The sequence below is a fragment of the Haliotis asinina genome, chromosome 16 (genome assembly GCF_037392515.1).
Source record: "Haliotis asinina isolate JCU_RB_2024 chromosome 16, JCU_Hal_asi_v2, whole genome shotgun sequence".
NCBI lineage: Eukaryota > Metazoa > Mollusca > Gastropoda > Lepetellida > Haliotidae > Haliotis > Haliotis asinina.
The window spans coordinates 8,753,627-8,776,633 of NC_090295.1; the positions used below are offsets into that span (position 1 = coordinate 8,753,627).

At 37.8% G+C, this 23,007-nt stretch overlaps 1 protein-coding gene across 1 annotated transcript in view; it reads left to right on the forward strand.

Annotated features, from left to right (window-relative positions):
• LOC137268158 (lysophospholipid acyltransferase 5-like) overlaps positions 1-22,141 on the forward strand; it is a 34,969-nt gene extending 12,828 nt beyond the window's left edge. Inside the window, exons 2-13 of the mRNA XM_067802686.1 lie at positions 5,022-5,129; positions 6,053-6,159; positions 7,111-7,248; positions 7,947-8,054; positions 9,350-9,420; positions 10,611-10,719; positions 11,920-12,006; positions 12,893-13,059; positions 16,862-17,009; positions 17,201-17,359; positions 18,042-18,166; positions 18,892-22,141. Of these exons, the coding sequence (XP_067658787.1) occupies positions 5,022-5,129; positions 6,053-6,159; positions 7,111-7,248; positions 7,947-8,054; positions 9,350-9,420; positions 10,611-10,719; positions 11,920-12,006; positions 12,893-13,059; positions 16,862-17,009; positions 17,201-17,359; positions 18,042-18,166; positions 18,892-18,916 (1,352 nt within the window). The 3' untranslated portion in view covers positions 18,917-22,141. The remainder of the gene's footprint in view (positions 1-5,021; positions 5,130-6,052; positions 6,160-7,110; positions 7,249-7,946; positions 8,055-9,349; positions 9,421-10,610; positions 10,720-11,919; positions 12,007-12,892; positions 13,060-16,861; positions 17,010-17,200; positions 17,360-18,041; positions 18,167-18,891) is intronic.
• The last annotated feature ends 866 nt before the right edge of the window (positions 22,142-23,007 follow it).

The window sequence follows — 23,007 nt, forward strand, 5'->3', positions numbered from 1 at the left end:
CTTTATTACATCTTATGGCATTAGCCTACCAGGAATCTATTGATCACATCTTTGTTGACCCATTAACTCATTTTAGCCATCTAAAGATGGAATGCCCATTTATGTTGTGGAAGCCCAAAATTTACACCCAATCAGGACATGCTTTCCAAGTATTAGGTGTACTTTTAAGGAGGCTATTTCAGTCGTTGCTACATCTGAGGTCTAAGATGATACTTTGTACGTAAAAGAAAAAAATGACAGTGTGAGTATTTGTTCAGTTCTGCTAGCAGTATGCTCTTCTTATGCAACCAATAAACTCAGCTGTGAAAGGACTTGACCAGATCCCGTCATACTGACTTATTTAGAAGTGATAGTTTCCACATTGTCAGCATATCTCTAACTATATGTTTTGTATTTTGTGAATGGCTTTTATATGTTGAGTTGAGAAGAATTGGAAATTAAATGATTCTTTGTTGTCTAGAGTAACTTACCTTTTCAACTCCCAGTATACCTTAAATTATGATGATATCAAGATTCCTTAATATCATATAATACTGTTAACTTCTATCCTTCATTTCCAACCCTTGGATGTTCAGGCAGGTTTCTACCTGCACCTAATTCCAGTAAAAGCAAGAAGTCAACAGAGGGAGTTATGTCCATGAATGTCTGGTATTACATATCCTTGTGAATTGTTGGTGTCTGCTATCGCAGTTGTAAACATGTCACTGAGGTGCAGGACACAGTAATATCCTAAACACAAGCCATCATACAAGAACTACAATATCCATGTCATGCAACCTCTGGAGTGAGCACAGAAATGCAAGAATGTATGACATCCTAAAACCAATGATATATTGTTGTGAGATCTTGTATAATATTATATGTATTATGACCACCGCTTAACTACTTGAATTTGGTCTTCAGTGTAACAGTGACTAATTCCACTGCTCAGCCATCTAGAAATCAAATCTAAATATGAATGATGTACAGGCTAGCAACCAGTTATCGCCATATTTTAGCGGTCTTTCACGATTTCCCCCGTAGTTCCTCAACCAAATGAAATAAAAGTTTTCATGGTGATAGATTAGCTATTTACCGATGTATCTTGCTTGTGTACAGTCACCAATCGTGTTTTTCTATTGCGCGACCAACAGGAAGTGCGGAAGTACATACTGTGCTTTCCAAACAACTAACACTAACAGGAACAGTTATTGCCACTTTCGAATAGTTCACGTTATTTTGAATGTGCATGAATGCTAATATGAGCTGATTTTGTAAATGTTTTATTCACCTCATTGAATTGTTTCTAACTGTCATATCGAACTGAAATTTTGTTTGTGGATATGTGGAAAAGGAAACCAAAATGTAAATCACGCCAGATTATTTAAGTGTTAAGCATGCAGCTTAACTGATATTCCGATCTTGGACCAACAGATCTATTTTCTCTTTATATTAACTTGTATTGACTGTTGGTGAATTTCGCAGACTAAACACTACGTATTCCAAAAGATTGGTAGGCGTTTGTAAAATAAATAAAAGCAATACAGTAGATATTATAATTTATGTTTATAATTTTTTTATCTACTACATGTTATTAAAACATGTAACTAAAACAAATAAAAGATCTTAAGTGGTTCATTGTGTTTTGTTGTGGTTGATGTTATTACAAAGTTTCAATGAAATAACCGGATGATTGTTTTGGAATTTGTTTTAGTCTGAGTCTTCTGAAACAATATGCAAATCTAGTAAGTAATTTTAATTAAAGTTCACACAACGCAAGTACATCGCAAATTCAACTGACAAGGACAGAAATCTGTGCAGATTAGCAGATGTCGGATGTCAGTAAGAAGAAGAAAAAGATTTACAAAAACATGGACATGTTCAAGAGGAGTTGTATTTATCTTTTATGTGAAATTTTATACAAAACTATATAGGAAAATGTTGCTTTGTAACTAGAAACATATGTTGGTGTAACTTTTTAAGACTTTTTTTAAAAAGTTACAGCCCCACCCTATCGATCACATGACATTCCCCCGACCTTGCTCTTACAATTTTAGAGAAAAACAAACTTGTATCTATTGGTTTGAATATTTGTTTACTAACCATGGAAAGGTTTTAGGGTAGCCAACATCTATCTCAAAATTCCTGTTGGAAAAACATTGAAATTGACACGATCAGATCTGCGCATGCGCTATATTGAGAAAGTGGCGCTAACTGGTACACGGCGATGACTGGTTGCTATGCAGTATAGGGTAGCAGAGTATAAAGCCCAGTTTGTTATTTGACATCCTTTTCAGTAGATCTGTGTTAGTATATGGAAATATGTTAGGAAGCAGACGTCCATGGTTCACTAGACTGAAATTTGTTGACGCTGTCTTCAGAAATATATGTAGCAGCTACTTATTATTTTGCAAATGCTCTGAACAAAGGTGTTAATCTCTTTTTTGTAGTTATGTGGAAGTTCTAAGCACTTGTGTCAAATTCAGCCACCTTTTTACACAATAACGAGCAGGAAACACCCAGAACAGATGTAAAGATCCATGTTTTGATAACTGCAAGACTGGGGGGGGGTGGGGTGGGGTGGGGGGGGTTCAGATGAATGGGAAGATGTTTCTGATGTGTTACCTTGTGCTGAGGTGTCCTTGCATGACATGCTCAGTATGGATTGAAACGGTTTAAATGTTGCATGGTTTTGAACACTGACACCTTGCAATGTATAATTATTGTAGCGAAGTTTGGGTTGAATTAATCTCACTTTGGTAAGGAAAATATCAGAATTACTCCTGAAGCAGGGATTGGGAAAGGCAGGGGCCATAGGCCATTTTGCACATTAGAATGAAAAATCGCCCCTTAATATTTGGAAGTTTACTACTGACACAAGGGCAGTGGCCCATTCTAAATTCAGAAAATGGTTAATAATTCTGAAAATGGGCCATTGCCAATGTTCTCTTTCCCAATCCCTGCTGAAGTGGTATGTTTCATGTTTAACAGACTTACTTTTAGCCTCTGAATATATTTCATTTTGATAGTAACAAATAATTCCATTTAAATTGAAAAAGAGCTCTAGTGTGATGGGAAATTCAGAACCTGAGGTCATCAAGACTTGTTTCATTTAGGGAATTTGTGTGAAAGGCTAGACAGCAGGAAACTAGAAAAAAGGAGAAAATATACAGTTTAGGGACTATAAGACAGACTGCTTGCTTAACAGCCCTATGATTAACATTTCATATTTGTTTTGTGACATAGGTTGTGTACCTCAAAGTGATCACAGTGCTCTGATGATTGTAACATAGGTTTGTGATAGCTGCAGTGCTAAGATAACTTTGTGAAACTGGGCCCTGATAATTATCACTGATTACCAATGATTATGTGTCACCATTTTCATTTTATCTTGGATCAGTAAGGGCTAGGAGTTGTCAGTTTGACCAGTTATTGAGTTAACAACAGTGATTTTCTGCATGGGTGACATTAACTAAACAGAAAAATGACAATGTTAATCAACTAGTGGACATATGTTTATGTTCAAATGTTGACTGATTGTCATCAGTATTGCTCGAATTTGTGTTTCTATTTATTGCTGACCAACCTGTTTTGATGTCTGATCCATAATCAGGGAATGTTATGAATATATGAAATATTGGTTTGAGATGTTTTGATCATCCTCTTGAAATGAATACTACCCGTGCTAACAGATGCAAGATAGATTCTGAGGTGTCAAATCAACAAGTCATGACACTGCAGGTTTCCTGTATGTATCTGATTATATCCGCATGGCAAGGATAACTAACCACTGGATACGGATTAGCAGCTCATACTGGATGTAGATAAACACGTACATCATGCAAGTCATTTTATGTCACTCTATTCAAATTTTTTGGTACATATTATAAATTTAAAGCAAGTCATATTTGTTTGCCTGTTTGTGGAATATTTTAGTGTCAAGCTGGCTTTGACCTGTGGTAATATACTTTTTGTTTAAAGGAAGCATTCTCTTCCCTCAGAGGTTACTTGTCACATCTTCCTATGAACCTCTGTTCTCATACGGCCATATTTCGTGGTTCTCATAAAATTCCCTAGCGACAAAAAATAGCAGTAGATGTATCTCCCTTTCTTTCTGTCCAATCAGAACACATGTTTCATTGACTTAGATTCAACTTGACAAATGCAAGCAATGTGGAGAAACAAAATGACATGACTGAGTTCTGTCTTGAAGAAACATTTGAGTATCGCGCTCGGGAAGAGGTTCTAGTTTTCATGATGCATCCGGAAATTACCGAGATCTTTCGAACAATCACTTTTGAAACAAGGCCACTGATTGCACTACTAAATCTGATTGCCTCCAATCACGAGTCTTGAACACCTGCACCATGAAAGGGTTGGATTAGAACAGAGGTTACGTAGGAAGATGTGACAAGTAACCACTGTGGAAAGAGAATGTAAAGGAAGGGGCACATTTATTTTTATGCTAAAATAATGAAGTCACTCTTTTAATGAATGCAATTTTACCCATGCTTTGCAGTTTCGAAATATGCTAGAAGTACATTTTGGCGTCTTAATAATATGGTTTGTTATTTGAATGTGATTTAAAAATATACATATATTTGTGCCTGTTTATTAACTAGTGATCTCAAATGAAAATGTAAGTCCACACCCCTGAAATTTGAATGATTGCCCTCTTAACCTCTAAAATCTACAAACCAGTAAAGGCCTGAGTATGAATATTGGCCTTCACTAACCCATGCTTGTAAGAGCTGACTAACAGGATTGGGTGGCCAGGCTAGCTGACTCTGTTCATGTCATAGGTTCCCAATTACGCAGATGGATGCTCATGTTGTTGATCACTGGATTTTCTGATCCAGACTCGATTATTTAAAGACCATCGCCATGTAGCTGGAATATTGCTGAGTGTGGCCTAAAACTAAACGCTCTCACTCTAAAATCTATGGCTTTTCACATTTTGATGTTGGTTGGGGAGAGTGAGGTAGGCCAGGGTTCAGTGACAGCACCTTCTTGTACCTTAACAAAGTTACTTATATTTTCAGGCTACCCGTTAGCCTTCCTGTATCGGCGCTGGATCATCCTTCATCCTGCTCCAGTCAAACACATCTTCTTCACTGTCTGTGGCCTTGTTCTCTGTTACTTCAATTTTGGTGAGTATTGGAGATGCTAGTAGTGTACATATTCATCCATCTTGAGATGTGTTGCCATTGTCAGTGGCAGTGGATAAGTCAGGTATCAATAATCAACACTGATGCCAGTTTTTGATCATCATCAAGTTTTGAAAGTGTTAATAAGATGACAAAACAACAATAATCATGTACTTCTGGTATTAGAGTTTGACAGAAGGCTTCTTGTTTGAGGACACCTATATCCATTCAGAACATGAGGACACCTATATCCATTCAGAACATGATCCGAGCTTAAAATCATGCAAACATCAGTGCTACAACCAACCTTTAACCATTTGCAATACCTGATTAACTTCTTGGTAAACTTATGCTAACCCTTGGATCCATACTGTTCTCACAATTTCATATTATCTACCCTTGATTTCCTTTTGCCGATGTAATCGACTACACTGCTTGGTCTAACACACCAATCAGAATTCAAGTTTAATCATCTCATAAATCAGTCTCAGCCCCTTTTCGGTTGGCAACCACAACAGTTTCCTTTTACCAAATCATGGACGGGTCCCCAGAAGTTAAGCTAATGTAGGTTTACCTCCCAAAAGAGCCGGGTACAAATGAAGGATGATTTCACTGAAGACCCTTAATCACACCGACCCTTCTCGCACATAAAGCTGGTCAATATATGAAAGCATTGGAAAATTATCCCTTAATCTCACAAATCTCACAAAACTTGACTCTCCTTGATTATACTGTGAGAGCAGCAGTGTTACTGAGCTTGTTTACAGAACTATAGCTTCTTCTTTTGTTTACAGTTGTACATGAAACTCCATCCAGTCTGTACTAAACCTCGACCATAACTGAAGAATTCATGTGGTCCTTAAGCATCATGGACATGCAGTGTATGTGTGTGTGTGAGTTTTGAGATATGGAGGTTTTGTTTGCAGGTGATGCTGTCTCTCACTCACTTGTCAATATCCTGGTTGACTATGTCATTCTCTGCCTCATCCCGGGAACAGCGCTGTCTGTGGCCTTGGCGTTTATTTTTAACACAGTGAGTAGATGTCACGTCAGTGATTATGGGGAAATGGATTAACATTAGATCAAAATTTCCCCATAGTTTCAATCAAATATTTGCACAAGTAGAAACGTTTTGTCAAGTGTGGTTCCATTGTGTGTCAAGACAAAAAGATGAGAGGTTATTACCATTGTATTTATCTGAAAAATCCTTAAAATGTGGCCCCTCATGGAGATTCTAGGATAAGGATAAGTAAGTAAGGATAAGGGTAGGGTATTATGCAATAAATGATTTTCCTGTTTCCAGTGTTCACTCAGTGAAGTAGACCCGTGAAGGCCCCAGGGTAGAATAGGCCTTCAGCAACCAAGGCTTGCCATAAAAGGCGACCATGCTTGTCGTAGGAGGCGACTAACAGGATTGAGTGGTCAGGCTCGCTGACTTGGGTGACACATGTCATCGGTTCCCAATAGCGCAGATCAATGCTCATGTTGTTGATCACTGGATTGTCTGGTCCAGACTTGATTATTTATAGACCCCTGCCATATAGCTGGAATATTTCTGAGTGTAGCGTAAAACTAAACTCACTAACTCACTCAGTGTAGTAATTATCATAGAGCATTTGCAAAGTCTGCAGTACATGTCATACCAAAAGATGCTGAAAGAAGTACTTGTTTGTACCTTGACTGGCACTCTGTCATTGGGGGGGATAAGACTGATTCCACAGTATACTGTGTGCCTGAGTGGGAATCCATGTTTCACTGTAACAAGATTACACAATAGGCTAGCACTTGTGGACACTCGTGCAAACAGGCAATCTCACACATATTGCTATCTAAGTGCAATAATTTGTAATGCGATGTAGAGTCCATTCAAATGGCATCACCAATTTTGTTTACACCTTGGATATAAGTTGAACTCAGTACTATGGAGCAACTTCATTGTATTGTAAAAACCATTTTATTGCAATACTTGTTTCTATGGTTACAGTTTTACCTGATGGCTGGGTATTACAAGGTTGAGACAGATGACTACCAGATCATGTGGACCATGCCCCACTGTGTGCTGACACTCCGCCTTACAAGTATTATATTTGATGTGTATGATGGACGCAGGAAACAGAACAAGGTGAGGCTATCTCTGTGTCATTGTGGCTCCCTTGCACGCATTTTCTGCAGATTTACCTTGACAATCCTTAGCTTGGAACACAATGTCAATTTCCATGGAGTTTTTGTTATGATTTCAATTTTGGATTTTCATTTAAATGCTGTAAGGGCGGTTGGTGGAGCCCAGCTGTTAAAGCATTTGCTCATGATGCCAAAGATCTGGGTTTGATTCCCCATTTGGGTACAGTGTGTGAAGCCCTTTTCGAGTGTCCCTTGCCATTACTGGAATATTGAAAAAAAAACAGGCTAAATCTAAACTCACTGACTCGGAGTTGGACCTGGACTCTGAAGCATAACATTTACTACAGAAAAATCACAGGTCCACCAGTTCTGGGCTTAAAAAGAAATTGTGGATACACACTGTAGTTAAAATGTCCAAAAAATCTCAAAGATGGTTTGATGATTTCATATTCTTTCACGTGCTTACCAGGAGAAAAGTTGCTTGAATTGTAAAGTTTCCATTGAGTAGGATAATACCAGGAAGTATGACTTGCTGCACATGGTGTGTATTTGTCAATGTGTCAAGAAAACCTTCGTCCCATGCTAATGTTGTCAACCTCACAGTCACAGATAATGCATGTGGGCAGTTTTAGTTCAATTGGTACAAAAGGTAGCTTTATGTGTGTTGTTATTGACAAATGAAACATGTTGATGTTTCAGGTGGAATTGACACCTGACCAAGCACAGACAGCGTTGGAAAAAACACCATCATTGTTAGAAATTTTTGGTCATTGTTACTATTTTGGAGGATTCCTCATAGGACCACAAGTAAGTCAGTAATCATAAGTGTGGGAAATTTACCCACACAGGGTTGAATGATTGTGTTTAAGAACTATCTGATACTTCCAGGTGCATTTTACGATCTCTGCTCCATATGAAACTTTAAGTTATCATGAGTGGTTATCTGAAACCCCACATTTTGTAGTGAAGAGTTACTTCCCTTACATATGCTTGAAATATTTGTTGATATGGGCATATTTGTTGCCAGTCAAAGTAAACTTAGTCACAGCAGTATTTGTTACACTCCAATACTGAGTCTAACAAACCCTAGTAGGAGCATGGAATAACCAACTTGACACTGAGAATTTAGGAGTATCAGTCCCGGGTCAGTCCCGGGTCATTGTCCCTGTTTTAATGTATTTTCAGTTAAAAATATTAGCAGCTAGCACGGTGTGGTCTTCTACGAGGGGTGTCCCATAAGTGGTTGGCCTAACTATATTCGTGATGTCGATTTTTGCAAAAAATTCCATTTTATTTTGAAGGAATCCTTAGCAAAGTCATATCCAGAATTTCAGATATGCGGTTAATGTGGTTAACGATATATTTGTCATTTGGTCATTTGGTACCTCTTGGATGATAGCATGCGCTCAGAATACTATGGTATAAAATATGTTCAGTATAGTATGGATGTCTTCATGTCATTATCACCATTCAAAGATTTGGATTGCTTGATCTATATTTAGACGAGGCCGTTTTTAAAAAACACCCCAAATTTAATCTGTCAAAAACATTTTTTTCAGGCATTTGGCACTTTTTACAATATATTGAGAGCTGACACTTTGGTGATCATTCAGTATTTTGTTTTAACCCATGGCGTTATGCATGAATAAGTGAAAACATTAAAATAAGTTATGTCCTTTGGAATACGTTATCTGAGAGTGGGGGTGGGTAGTGTCTCCAAAACAAGCAAGCTGTCAGTAGGCATAATGGGGGGAGGGGGGGAGTCACTTTAACAAGCAATTGTAGTTTCAAATTGCATTTTGATGCACTTTAATATCTACGTTTGGACTAGAGGACTTCTGCTTATCTCAAACACACAAAATGTTTCTTTCATATTTTGTTCCCTGAAGTTAGTGATGCATTTATTGCCAATTTTGCGTTTTTTGGGGGGTACCAAGATAAAAAGTCAAACAAAACTTGGATCGTTGGGCTGGAACCTGGCAAAAACTGTTGCTTTAGCTTGACGGATAATATGTAGAAAAAAACAATAAAAACAGTTGCATTTTAATAATTGTCCAGGTGAGACACCCCTTGTAAGGTTGTTCATCTTGAATTTGTTTCAGTTTTCTATGCGGAGGTACCTCGACTTCATAGACGGTGCTTTTCAAAAAACAAAAGGGGAGCCTCCCGATAGGTAGGCAAATGTTCATTTTCTCTCACCAGGCTTATGGTTTAGCATTAAGGCACAAAGAAAGGAACATTATGGAAGATTTTATGTAATGGTCTATTACACTTACATTTAGTCAACTTTTTATTTGATGTTTTGATCATTTTACAGTAATGACATTTAATGTTCTGCAATTGTCTCCTTTTGACAATGAATTGCGTTTAAGCTTGGGCATGTCAAAAGAAGAAAACAGCAAAAATATATTTTCCAGATTATATTTAATTCTCCTTGTTTATTTCAATCCTGCTTGATATGTTAAGATAATAATACCCAGATGTGCACTAGTTTGGATTTTGTAGTGAAGCTGATTAGAAGGTAGTTCTACACAGTGTCTGTTTTCTCTAATGTATGACAAGGTATTGTTGATCGGCTGGTGTGGCACAGTATAGGATGTCTTTCTTGCTGTTGAATGTAGACATCACTGCAGTCCGTTGTAACTTTACTTGTGATCTGTCAAAAATGATACTTCTCTGTGTCTGGCATCAATGACGGGTATTTAGTAGAACTGAACATGTCTGACCTCAAGGTCTCTACGATATAATTTAAGTGATATGATTTTTGTCTCAAGCATGTTTTTGCCTCTGTAGATCAGTTACCATTACAGTTTAATTAAACAACAGAAATTAACAATTGACACATATATTAAAACTATAGTATACATACCCCAACCTTTGAAATTACCATCATGATGACTTGCACAGGTGGATAGGAGTAGTGTCCTCCCTCTTGTGTTAATATGTAGCTGACAGTTATCACATCCTTTGCAATCTTTAAGAATTTATTCTCCAAGCCATCTTTCCCACCTTTCTGTTGCCGATCTACACATAAAACCACTAACACATTATTATCTGCCACCTTTGTATGTAGGAGTATTTCAGCTTTTTGCAATCTTGAATGTGATGCGCATGAAAGCAGTACCCATAGTCCCAAGGTTTGGGTAAAGTATCTAACGGTGAGGATAAGGAAGTTCATGTCAGTTTCGCACAGGCGATAGTAACCACCTTCTCAATCATTATCCCATTAATAAGTACCGGTTAAACAAAACGTTATTGAATCTCTGTTTGCCAGCTTGAAAACAGCCATATATGAAAAGTTGCTGTTGAGTGAAGACATGCACCCCATTATGCTTTTTCAGCGTGTATCCATTTCTGTTTCAGCGTGTACCCTGGAGTAAAGAGACTGCTACTAGGCCTGGTGTATATAGTTATTTTTCAGACTGGCAATCTGCTAGTACCAGATGATTATTTATTATCTCTAGACTTTGAGGTAAGTTCTTCTTGTTTCCACAACTTCTTTTTCTCATATCCAAATAAATGTTTCATGTTTGCAAAATTATGAAATTAAACAGATCTCTTGAAATGAATGAACAAATACATGTTGGTTTATGTCGCTGCAGCAATTTTCCATCGATTTGTGGATACTGTGATACACTGGCTTGTTATTTCCTGATGTGTTTGAGTGTTGTCATTATTAGTTACCAATAAAGATCCGAGTTAGAATTGGTCTCCAGTAACCCATGCTTGTTTTTAAGGACAACTAGCAAGATTGGATTGTCTGACTTGCTGATTTGGTTGACACATGTTATCATATCCCAGTTGTGTAGATCCATTCTCATTATGTTGATCACTGGATTGTCTGATGTGTACTCAATTATTTACTGACGACCATCATATAGCTGGAATATTGTTGAGTGCAGCGTAAAACAACAAACCAAACAGCAAAATATTATCAGTCACCTTGGTAAAGAAATTATCATAAGGCCATACTGAATAGCTGATAGATAGAGATAATATGCCATTAAATCTCCACTATACCCTTGATGCATCTACGGCTCAGCCCAATAATTTTATTATCTCCCTTGGCTGACTGTTTATCCAGTGAAGTGTCTATGCTGGGAAGTTGTAGGTACCAATCACAACTCACTTTTGCTTCTTAAATTAGTAACACAACTTAAACATGGCAACACAATTCATGCAGAGGAACTCTGAAAGAGGTAGGAGTTCATGCATATACTTTTTTGAAGTTTCGGACCTTATAATTTATTTGTATGATTTCCCGACACTGTGCTTGTTGACACTGGCAGCCTCGGTTATAATGGCGGCATAGCTGATAGGCTATTTTGAGAATGTAGAGCCAACAAAGGGAGGTAATAAAATTATCTGTACATAGATAGATGCGTCCATGGTATAGTGGAGATATATCGGAACGTATACCCTGGAGATATCAAGAATGATAAGTGTGCAAAGTTGGCATGAAAGAAAGCATGCTCAGCATTGCTTGGCACTCTTGATATTAGTGATTTTATGTTGAATTGATTGTGTTTTCTATTCATATATTGCAAATATGTGAGTGGTATTATCATTATCATTATGCATTAGTGATTTTTGTTGAATTAATTGTGTTTTCTGTACATATATCTGTGAATATTTGAGTGGTATTATCATCTTTCCTGGCTTTCTGTTTCAGAATGTTAATTTTCTCGCCAGATGTGCCTATGTTTTGATATGGGGGAAGCTTGTTCTCATGAAGTATGTTGGTTCATGGTTATTAGCTGTAAGTAATATTTCCTGTATTTCACAATAAACTTCAACAATAAGCTGAACATGATGTATATACTGATACATGTCCCTGCATTATGATGTACTGGATTTTGGTCCCCAACTTCATGTTTCAAAGAAAAGATGTGCTAACTTGAGAATGTATCACATGGGGCAGTAATTTTCCTGACCTTAACCAAGCAAAGGATAGAGAGTTTTGACCAATTTAAAAGTCATGTTAATTTAAAGAAGTTGTATATCCATAAAAATTGGTTGAAAAACATGTACAAATGGTATTAAAGTGCAAGACTGTTCACTGCGTATTGACAAGTAGAAGCATCACAAACAATTGTTTTGTTGTGTCATCATCAGTGGTGACGTCATTCAAATCATATTGTGACGTAAAGTTAGAATGACGTCACAAATGAGCAACTCCAGACGCTACCATGGGAACCAGCTGAAACAGCCAGCTGATGACACTTCACTGCTGTAGCAGTACTTGATGCAAATGAGTGCAGACAGGAAAACCCTTTGGTTTACTCTTTTGTTTACAGTGACGATAAACATCATGTGTTGGCCAATTTCCGGGTGTTATTGAGTATTTGAAGCACGGGAATATTTCATTTAAAACGTCCAGCTGAGACCGTCGGTTCCAAATGCATTCCTGTGCTTCAAATACTCAATAACACCCAGAAATTGGCCAACACATGATGTTTATCTCCTAATTCAACATTTGATAATGATTCAGTTTATAATATGGAAGGATTGCTTTAGTGTTGCCAAGAATATGTTGCAGTTCACAACCCTTTATTCTGTTTGTAAGAATAGAGACAAACTGTGTTGAACACAACGTACACTGAATTGTTTTCATGATGTATTTCAAGATGTTTTTATGTTTTCAGGAAGGCAGCATTATAATATCTGGTTTGAGCTACAATGGGAAAGATGAAAATGGGATTGCCAAGTGGGACGGATGTACCAATGTTAATCTGAGCAAGCTGGAGAGTGCTGTCACATTCCACCATGTGATACAGTCCTTCAATATCAACACTAACATGTGGATGTCCAAGTAAGTCCTCAGGTTAACCTGCTTCTCTGGACAAATATCATGTCACAAACTAGTGTCCCACAGCTATGAATGGTCATGTTAGGGGAGTGCTGCAGAAAATTACAGTCAAATTCCATTCAAATGCAGGCCTCTTGAATATTATGCGTAACTGAAAGTACCTGTGGGTCCCAACCTTTTTTTCTTTCATCATAGACATATCTATGTCCCGAATGCATTGATAAGTTGAATTTATTACTGTTTGAATCACTAGTATTTGACTGTACTGGTATCACTTGTATTTAACAATGTTGAGACATCAACTGTGTTTTTACGTTGGTTTTCAGTTTCGGGTAGCGTAGTGGTTAAAGTATTTGCTGGTCACACTGAAGACCTGAGTTTGATTCCCCATATGGGTACAGTGTGGGAAGCTCATTTCTGGTGTGTCTCCTCCACACACACACCCAGTGACCCACCCCACCCCCTCTGTGATATTCTTGGAATATTGCTCTAAAAGCAGCGTAAAACTAAACTCATTCACTCACTCAGATTGGCAAGCATCCAGTGCAACCAAAGTATGTTCTAATTAAAGTTTATAGGCATCAAATACTGGGTAGCATTTGCAAGTTGGAAAAAGCAACATGTTTATCGCCAAATTTATTCACTAATGAGAAATTCCTCAAAATAGGTTCTGATTGGTTAAGATAAGCCTTCCGTAGATACTATCATTGAATACAATAATAGAATGATCCATTCTGGGTTGATAAGCCCCGCCCACTTCGTTTCTTGACGATAGGGGGGGCAACCTCTGACTAATAACAATGGCGTCACCGCCGTCAAAACGTAAGAATGGCGTTGATGACTTCTGCTTGTGGTACTTTTGTATTCGTCGTGTGTGGATGATATTTAAAGCGGAAAGTTACACATATTTTATTTTTAATACATCATAGCTGACAGACTGTAATTAGCGAGTGAAAATGAGTTACATGCCCGATGAAAAATCGTCTCGGCCAGTGGCTGAGTGTAGGAAGCATATTTTCTTTCGAAATGATTAATCTATCTGGCAATTCAGGAAGAAATCTTCTTCAGCTACCCTAAAAAAATCAGTCACAGCGGAAATGACGTCATCATTATTTGCAAAATGGCGACCGGCGAGTTCCTTTTTCATTTTGGGGAACAGGTGGAAGTCAGAAGGAGCCAAATCAGGTGAATAAGGAGGATGGTCAATGAGTTCAAAGCCACAATCGCAGATTGTTGACATGGCCACCACCGATTTGTGAACAGGCGCATTGTCTTGGTGGAAGAGGACACCTTTAGTGATCATCCCTCGTCGTTTGGCTTTGATTGCTTCTCGCAACTGGTTCAGTAGATCAGCATAGTATCTGCTGTTGATAGTTTGACCTTTTTCAAGATAATCAATGAGCAGAATACCCCTGGAATCCCAAACGACTGATGCCATCACCTTTCCAGCTGAAGGAACAGACTTGGCTTTCTTCGGAGCTGGTGAATCAGGATGCTTCCACTGTTTTGACTGTAGTTTTGTTTCTTGTTGAAAGTGATGTATCCAGGTCTCATTCATGGTTACAAATCGTGCCACAAAATCATCGGGATCTGCTTCAAAGCGACGCAAATTGTCAAGGGACGTCTGGAACCTGACACGTTTCTGTTCTGCTGTCAAGAGCTTTGGCACCCATCTTGCAGAAACTTTAGTCATTCCTAATTCGTTGGTGATAATATGCTCAACCCTCTCATGAGAGATGCCCACTACACTAGCAATATGTCGAGTAGTCAATCGTCGATCATCCATCAACATATCGAGCACTCGTTTGATGTTTTCTGGAGTGGTTTCTGTTGAAGGCCTTCCTGAGCGTGGGTCATCATCAAGGCTTTGTCTGCCACGCTTAAATTCTGCAGCCCACTTCTTTACTGTGGAAAATGAAGGAGCATCATCCCCTAGAGTGGAGACCATGTCAGCATGTATCTGTGTTGGGGACATCCCTTTCTTTTGCAAGTACTTGATGACTGCCCTGTATTCAGTTTTGTCCATTTCTGATGATTTCAGAGGGTAGGTTTACCAAAAGAGCTGTAGTTGAGATAAAACTATTAGTACGTTTGTAGTTCTTGTGTCTATGATTCACTAAATGATTGTCCTCATTGGTGGCAAACACCTGTCTCTACCTGGTGGGGAAAAAACACTCAGGCTGAGAACTTTTCAGCCAACCCTCGTAACTTTAGGAAAATATCCTAAAGCATTCGCATCCTGCAAACCAGTGTGCAATTTAATATGAAGCTAATTTACCAAATAACCATGCACCAAAAAACCTTGAACAATTTGTCCATCTTAATAAACAACACTTTGGCTCAGTGATGAAACAGTGGTAACCTCCTCAAAAGATGGTGATTTCTAAGAAGCATTACATCAAATCTGGACTAAATGTATGTTTCAATATTCATTCCAGTTACATGAATAGTCAACTAAGATTTTGTAAGTTATTCTGTTTCAAGACTGAATAATGCCAGACCAGGGTGTGGCCAAAACGTAGCATTTGCTAAGTTAGTGCCAAGCTATTGCTCTGCCATGACATATCTATAGTGTTGTCTAATTATGCCTGGTTCTGCTTTGAAACCACTTGAATCTAATATGTCAGTCAGTCAGGAATTATTGTTAATATTTGGTTATATTATTATTTATTTTACTACCTTTCTACGTACGTTTACTAAAGGTTGTAAGATCCTTAAAAGATATCTTGCTGTCAATTTTAATGACTGTAATATTCCTAAAGTGTACCAATGTACCTCTCCTGCATGAACAAATTTATGTTGTAACAAAAATTAAAGACAAATAATATTCTCTTAGTTAAGAAATACAATTTTATTTAATTCCCTTCAATATTCTAGAAAGTCACCATTCTTCTGGCATAGTTTTCGTCTCGATCCACATCTCTTTTTGGAAATTCCGAAATATTTAAGGCATGGTTTTATAGACACCCAATGCTTTTCATATTTTGGATATTGCGTGATAGGCATCTGCTTACACTGTCCCTTTGAATTAAAAATATTACTCCTAAAATATTTTGAGCTATTGACGGATAGTGTACTGCACAGTAGCCCTTCAGATTGTGCTTTTGAAACTTGACAACATCATAAAATAAGTGACAAATTTAAGAATATGTAAGATCGAAGTCAACCATATCCATCACATTGTTCTTTAATGTAACAAAGTGTGCCGTTTTGGTCTTCCTTAACCGAAATCAGATCGCTGTCAGATTTGTTTACATTGTGTCACGGCCTTCTCGCCTGTCTCGTTTCAGCTTTATGGTCTACCAAATTAATGCCCAGTGTTGACTAAAGCGTTATGCAAAAACAATTTTGTAGTTACAAAATTTATCCATGTTTATAACACTTGCGAAGCCTAAAACTGCTACTTGTTGTCATCCAAATAGTAATGGTTTTACACATGTGCGAAAGTGTGGAAATTCATGCAAATTCTCAACTTCGAGCAGGTGTAGGTTTCGAGAACGATGTTGCCAACAATTAACTGATCGTGAGGCCTATCGCGTTGCTTGATCCACCTTAATTTTGTTTGTCTTCACCAAAATGGTTTTGTTGAAGGTGCTCATTAAATCGCAGTAATGTATAACAGATACTGTGAGTGTGAATGGCATAATTTGAAGCACATCGCTTCGAAGGCTTAGTTTGACCCCGGAAATAAGTCTAACAAATCCACAATGCACACCCGGCCTGCTGATTGGCCGAAATTGACGCATGCGCCAGCTTTGATTGACAGACTGGATCGGTCTATTACAGAAGTACCTTTGTGTTTCAGATACATATTCAAGCGGATGAGGTTTCTGGGCAACAAGTTTGTGTCTCAGGGTGTGACTCTGCTGTACTTGGCTGTCTGGCATGGACTTCACACTGGCTACTACATGTGTTTCATGCTGGAGTTCTTCATGACCAATGCACAGAATCAGGTAATGGTGCCATTGGTGCCAGCAGGAATTGGCCAACTTAGATAAATGTCTTGAAAGACCTTTTGGTGATGCAGTGTCATGCCATGCTATAAGAGTTATTAACTGTCTTCATCAGCATCACTTGAATGTTTAGTTTCTGACATATTTAGCAAACCCAGTTTTTTGTATGAGGTGTGTTCTTTTTGTTACAGCTTGGGAGTCTGATTGATGCGATCCCCAAGCTGAAGGACTTTGTGCAACAGCCAAGCATCAAAATTGTTCTGTGGGGCATCAGCAAAATCATCACCACCTTCTCTCTGTCTTACGCCCTTGTTGGCTTTGGCCTTCTCACTATACCCAAATGGACTAAGGTAAGCATATGTACATTTTTGGGATATTTTTTGTCCCTGTCTTTGATTTCTTGGATTTGGTAGAACTTTATTGCTACGACAAGTCCACATTTACAACCTGGGTAGCAACCTCATGAAGTTGTACACTGAACCAAACCTGGTACCTTCTGTAGATCTGAAGATTTGGGCACAACACATTTGACTGGGAATTGTTCACTGGTAAAAGCATTCAGTTTCACATGAAAAGTGATCTCAGCATCCACACACTTTAGTTGACTGAAGCTTTATATTACTCAAACTTATGAAAAAGGAAGTATAGAATATCATGGAATGCTTGCTTCCTTAGAGAGAAATTCAAATGTTACATGCAGTGTAACCATGGAGGTTTATTATTGTTCTCTTTAGATATGTCATTGTTTTTAAAGAATACATCATGTGACAAAGCAGAGGTCAGGGTAATGCTGAGGGCACACAGCTCTTACTCAGGATTCACCTATCCTGGGGGAAGCTGTGATATTGATGAAATACTGGTCAATGAAAAGGGGGAGGTTTTTAAGTAAATAGCAACAACATTGCATAACATTTGGCATGACATGCTTACGGTATGGCTATGGGTGAGTGTATTTTAGGCTGTTACTTCTTATTGAAATTTATTTTGACATTTCAAAAATAGTTGTCACAACTATCAAAATGTCTTTGGCAGGTCTATGCATCAATATACTACATTGGTCATGTTGTCTTCCTTGGATGGCCTGTTGTCTACTTTTTGCTCAAGAAATTTGTATTGCCACGGAAACGAGCTGTTAATGGAATCCAGAATACTCACACGTAAGTTCTGGGATTGGCAGTGTGTTGTTAAATGTAACCTTCCAACAAATGGCAGTAGGGTGACTGAAAGAGTTACTTTCAAAATCTTTGAGTGACTTCTGCATGTTACTTTGTAAAGATCATGCTGTAATCGTATGTTTGCTTGTTAAAAGAGGTGATATATGGATTTCATGACTTGGTTGATGGTGCCTCATATTGTGATGAGAGAGTAGGACTTTGCTCATGATATCAGTCACTGGATTTTCCAGGTTTGATTATTTCAGGGTGTCACACGGAAGCTTGAATATGGCCCAGTGCAAAATTTAACGTTCAGAGAAATTAATTAACTGCAAATATTTTTAAGTTGGCAGTAATATTCTGTTCAGCTACAGAAAATGGATGATATGTCTGTATACTGTCATCATATAAAGCATGGAAGATCTGGGTTAGAATAGCTCTTCAACAACCTATGTTTGTCGTAAAAGGCGATTAACAGTATCAGGTGGTCTAACTTGCTGATTAGGTTGACACATGTTCCAAATGTGTAGATTAATGCTCATGCTGTTGATCACTGGATTGACTGGTTCTGACCTTATTATTTAGAGTCTTTTACCATATGGCTTGAATATTGTTGTGTGTGATGTTAAGCAACAAACAATTCATTCAACCCAACTGTCACTATATCAAAACACTCGCGCAACTTTTTGACATGAGTGTAGTCTCAGCTATGTCTCTTTTTGTTGCAGGTCTGAGGAAAAGAAAGACACCTAGGCTGGTTTGCTGTGATGTTTTTGTACAAATAATCTTGTAGCATAGAGAGAGTGTTAGTGTTTGCTTGAGGTGAGACTGAGTCACTTTTTAAGACATTCCCACTGTGTTCTTATCACAGTCATATCGATATGAGGATGTCATTCAGTAGTGAAATAAGTTTCATAGAATTTGAACGATTTGGTTGTGGGAATTCCATTTAAGCAAATCATTTTGGCATGTCTGATTAAGATTTTCAAAATGTTATTCCTCCCATGAATAATTGTGTATATAATACCCTATTTTCAGGACGAGTGATAAACATTAGTTCACAATGCAACTTTTTGAATTATCTAAAATGAATGACGTTTTGCTTTGTTATGTTTTGTCGAGTTAGATCAGATGACAAAATGCCCTTTGATTACACTAAAATGCACGAAAAATTATTATGAGAGTTGAGTTTAGTCTTCAAGAGTTTGCACAGATTGTGATAAAATTATGGAGCAAACAAGAAATTCCATATGATCAAAGAATTTTATAGGATCTCAAGACCAGTTTGCATAAGGTTGTTGTAGCATTACGCTTTTCTGAAACCTAAAATGGTTAAAATGGTTATGTTCAAGAGCAGCCTGATAAGAGCACTATTACTTTAGTGTGCACCACTAGAGGCCCATTATAGCACTAACAGAGATAAAAGTTGGCAAAACCCTGCTAGCCCAAGTTCTAATTTTAAAGGTATCCCAAAGACTAGAAGAGATTCCAGCTTTTGAGTCATTTCCATATTCGTTATCACCTTTTGGGCTAGTGGGTGTTTCATGTTTGATTCCAGTCTGGAAACTTTGGTATTCCTTTAGTAAATTTTGCCAAGTGCCTCTGCTTTGATATCAGATAATGGAACCAAATTGTTAGTTGGTAAGGTGAACTAAGTGTTTGTGTGTGTTAAAGTGGTTAAATGCATGTGTGCAGGGTGTGTGTTGGAAAGTGTGAGTGTTCACTGACATTTGTATCTATATATTTCTGTGTGTGTATGTATGCTTGGTTGTATTGTGGTCAGTATCTTCATGCAATGCTTGATAATTTTCCATATCACAAGCACGTGGAGGGACCATGGTCCGCGGAGAAACTTGTACATATGGGACAGCTAGGATGAAAACATGATAGCAATCCTTTTGTAACATTACCATTTCATGAAATAAATATAATGGATGTGTTTCTAACATGTGAGCATTAAATATCAGCACAATAGTGTTTGCCATGGTAATGATATTTATAAGCAAATGGTCACTATAGTGCTCAGGTGGGGTGTTATACTTTGTGTTAGAATGGAAGCATGGCCGTGATCTAGACAGCCCTGTAAAGTATGATTTTGTCTGTCATAGTAAAATGCAAGTATTATAAACATTTGTTGGTCCTTATTGGTAAGTTTGTTGGGGTAGCCTGGTAAAAGCATCTCTTGTTACATCCAAGGCCAGGGTTAGTGTGAGTAAAAGGTATGAAGTTCACATTTTTCCGCTGTCCCCCACAAAATTACAGCAGTGATTTTGCTCAAAGTAGTGTAAAACTGTGATTGGTCATTGTTATCAGTTAACTAGCAGTGAGGGTAGAGGAGTGAAATTTTTTCAAACTGAAAATTATTGGTCTCATACCAATGTGTTTACTAATACAGGGCACTAGTTGTGAATTGTTGAAACTTATAACCATGGTAGCTGACAGGGAAAACTGAATGTGTATACAGTGATTACGAAAACAAACAAACCTTTCATGCAGACATTATTGGAATCGAAGGATATTATTCTCGGGGATGTAAGGATAGCCGTGAGGTTTAGAGTGAGTGAGTGATTAGTTTTGAGTCCTTTTTGGCAATATTCCAGCAATATCACGGCAAGGGACACCAGAAATGGGCTTCACACATGATGAAACTTGTAAGGCTAGATCAGGGTTTGCATTCTGATTTTGATACAGTCCACAAAGCCTAATGTTATGGTGCCAAGTGTACATTTTGCTCAGATCTCACATTATTTCAAATTAGGGCTCCTGGGAAGGACCCAAAATATGCTGGACAAATGGTGTCAGTAAAAAGGCCTTGGAAATAATTTGTCTATCCAGGCTAGCTATTCACGAAACATTCGTAATTACAAGCTTTTTAAACATTTCTTATCACATTGGTTACAATCAAAGTTAAGAATTCTTAGGCTACAAGTGTGAATAAAGGCGTAGCACTGGTAAAATTAAGCAAGAAAATTTCTGAAAACTACCTTGTTTACCATCATGCAGATGACACCTGTATCAAATCATCAGTTTAGGCAATAAGAATATAAATTCATTTCTAAACTGGTTATTTGACCTGATGACAATGTTTCTAGAACACGGGCATGTTTCCATAGCTTGAGTGAAGTGTGCTTGATGACCACTACATAATCACACACGTGTGTCTTGTGCCAGCAGTTTTGTACAATGCTTCAGTATAGATGATAGTTGTTGTTTTGAAGTTTCTACCTATTACAAGGTACAGATCATGATTTGTACATATGGGTGATCTACAGTTGACGAGTGAATATGTTTGGGAGATAGTTGTTGTTTTTTGTGAGAAAATTTATTTAAGAAATGTTAGATGCATTTTTACCTGTTGGTTGATTATTTAATTTTATATGGTTACCTTGGTGATTGTATATCTGTGGTCACTACCAGATTGGCACAACTTGTGTTCGAATTTGAATTATAGTGGCTCGATACCTTTTTAAAATTCTGACCCATCACTCGCTCCGCCAGCATATGTTCTTATCACAATGCTTACAGCTTGCTGCAATGGAAAAACGTTTTGCAAACAAAGAATGAAGTGAGGCACTACCCGAGTTCTGTACTCACAGAGTAGAACAGTCAGTAGAGACAGCATCAGCTAGAGTAGCTATGATAGTTATGCACGTATATGGCAATATATATGACATATTCTCAGTTCTCAGTTTAACCTGTAGTACATAGTATATAGTAGAGACATTTATGTAATCAGTGGTAGTTGATTCTTGCAATTTTTTTATTGTACAATTATTGGTTGATGGGTCAAAATTTTTGCACCTAGATAGACAGGACACTGACACTGACATGCTGACACTGCTTTCATCCCTGTTGTCTGATGTTGCATCTGGAGGCATTTATGGTGTAGCTGATGTTTTTCTAACACAACTTGTGTAGTGTCAGTTAACTATTTTGGAGAACCACCCGCAATGCAAAAATTAATGAGGTCATGCAAAATGGAATTAGGTGGGAAAATATATGCAGTAAGTTTGGGCTGGACTGTAGCAGTTACGTCTCTGCAGAACAATTTAGTTGTCTTGGTTTGTATTGGTTGAAGGGTGTATTTCATGTTTTCATTGACTGTTCAAAGTTAGATGAGAATGTTTAAACTTAAGTAAAATCTTCAAAAAAAATATTGTTTTGAAGATTAAAAAAAACTATCACCAGATCGGGGTCTGAAGTGTTGTGAAGGAAGTGGCGATAAAACAATGGAATAGAAAGGATTTGTCCGTCTGCTTTTACACCTATTTAGTCCAGATTTGTGACTTGTTTTGTCCACCTACCAACTAAAAAACAAATTGTTTTGAAGACTTTTGCAGACATTTGGCACTCCTTTACAATTTAGTCATGATCACCAGACCACTAACTGCAATAGCAGTGTAAATCTGTGTGATAAATACCTTCAGATTTGGGAAGTGAGGATGGAACTTTAACCTTCATTAAAATTTGCCTCCCAAGTTGAGAAGAAAGGCTAAGGTGCCAATGCTTATCAAGTGGTCTTGAATGAGAATCAGATCAGATTTAACACTGTACGTCCAAACAGTAACCAGGAATTCAAGGGGACTAATATGTTAGGTCATCTTCAGTTGTCAAGGGAAGTAGGTCTCCATTCAATTATGATTAAAAACCCATGACCAATTCACTGTCATAGCTTTGTATTTAAGGTGACATCACTATCTCAAAGTCACTTTGGAATGATTTTCAACATGTGGTTTTTGCATGTGTGAGCAGTTTGATGGGTATGTTCCCAGTTGTGTTACTTCAACAGGACTCAGAAAGTAGGTGGGTCATTAGAGTGGTATTTGTAAGAGAATGGAGATCCT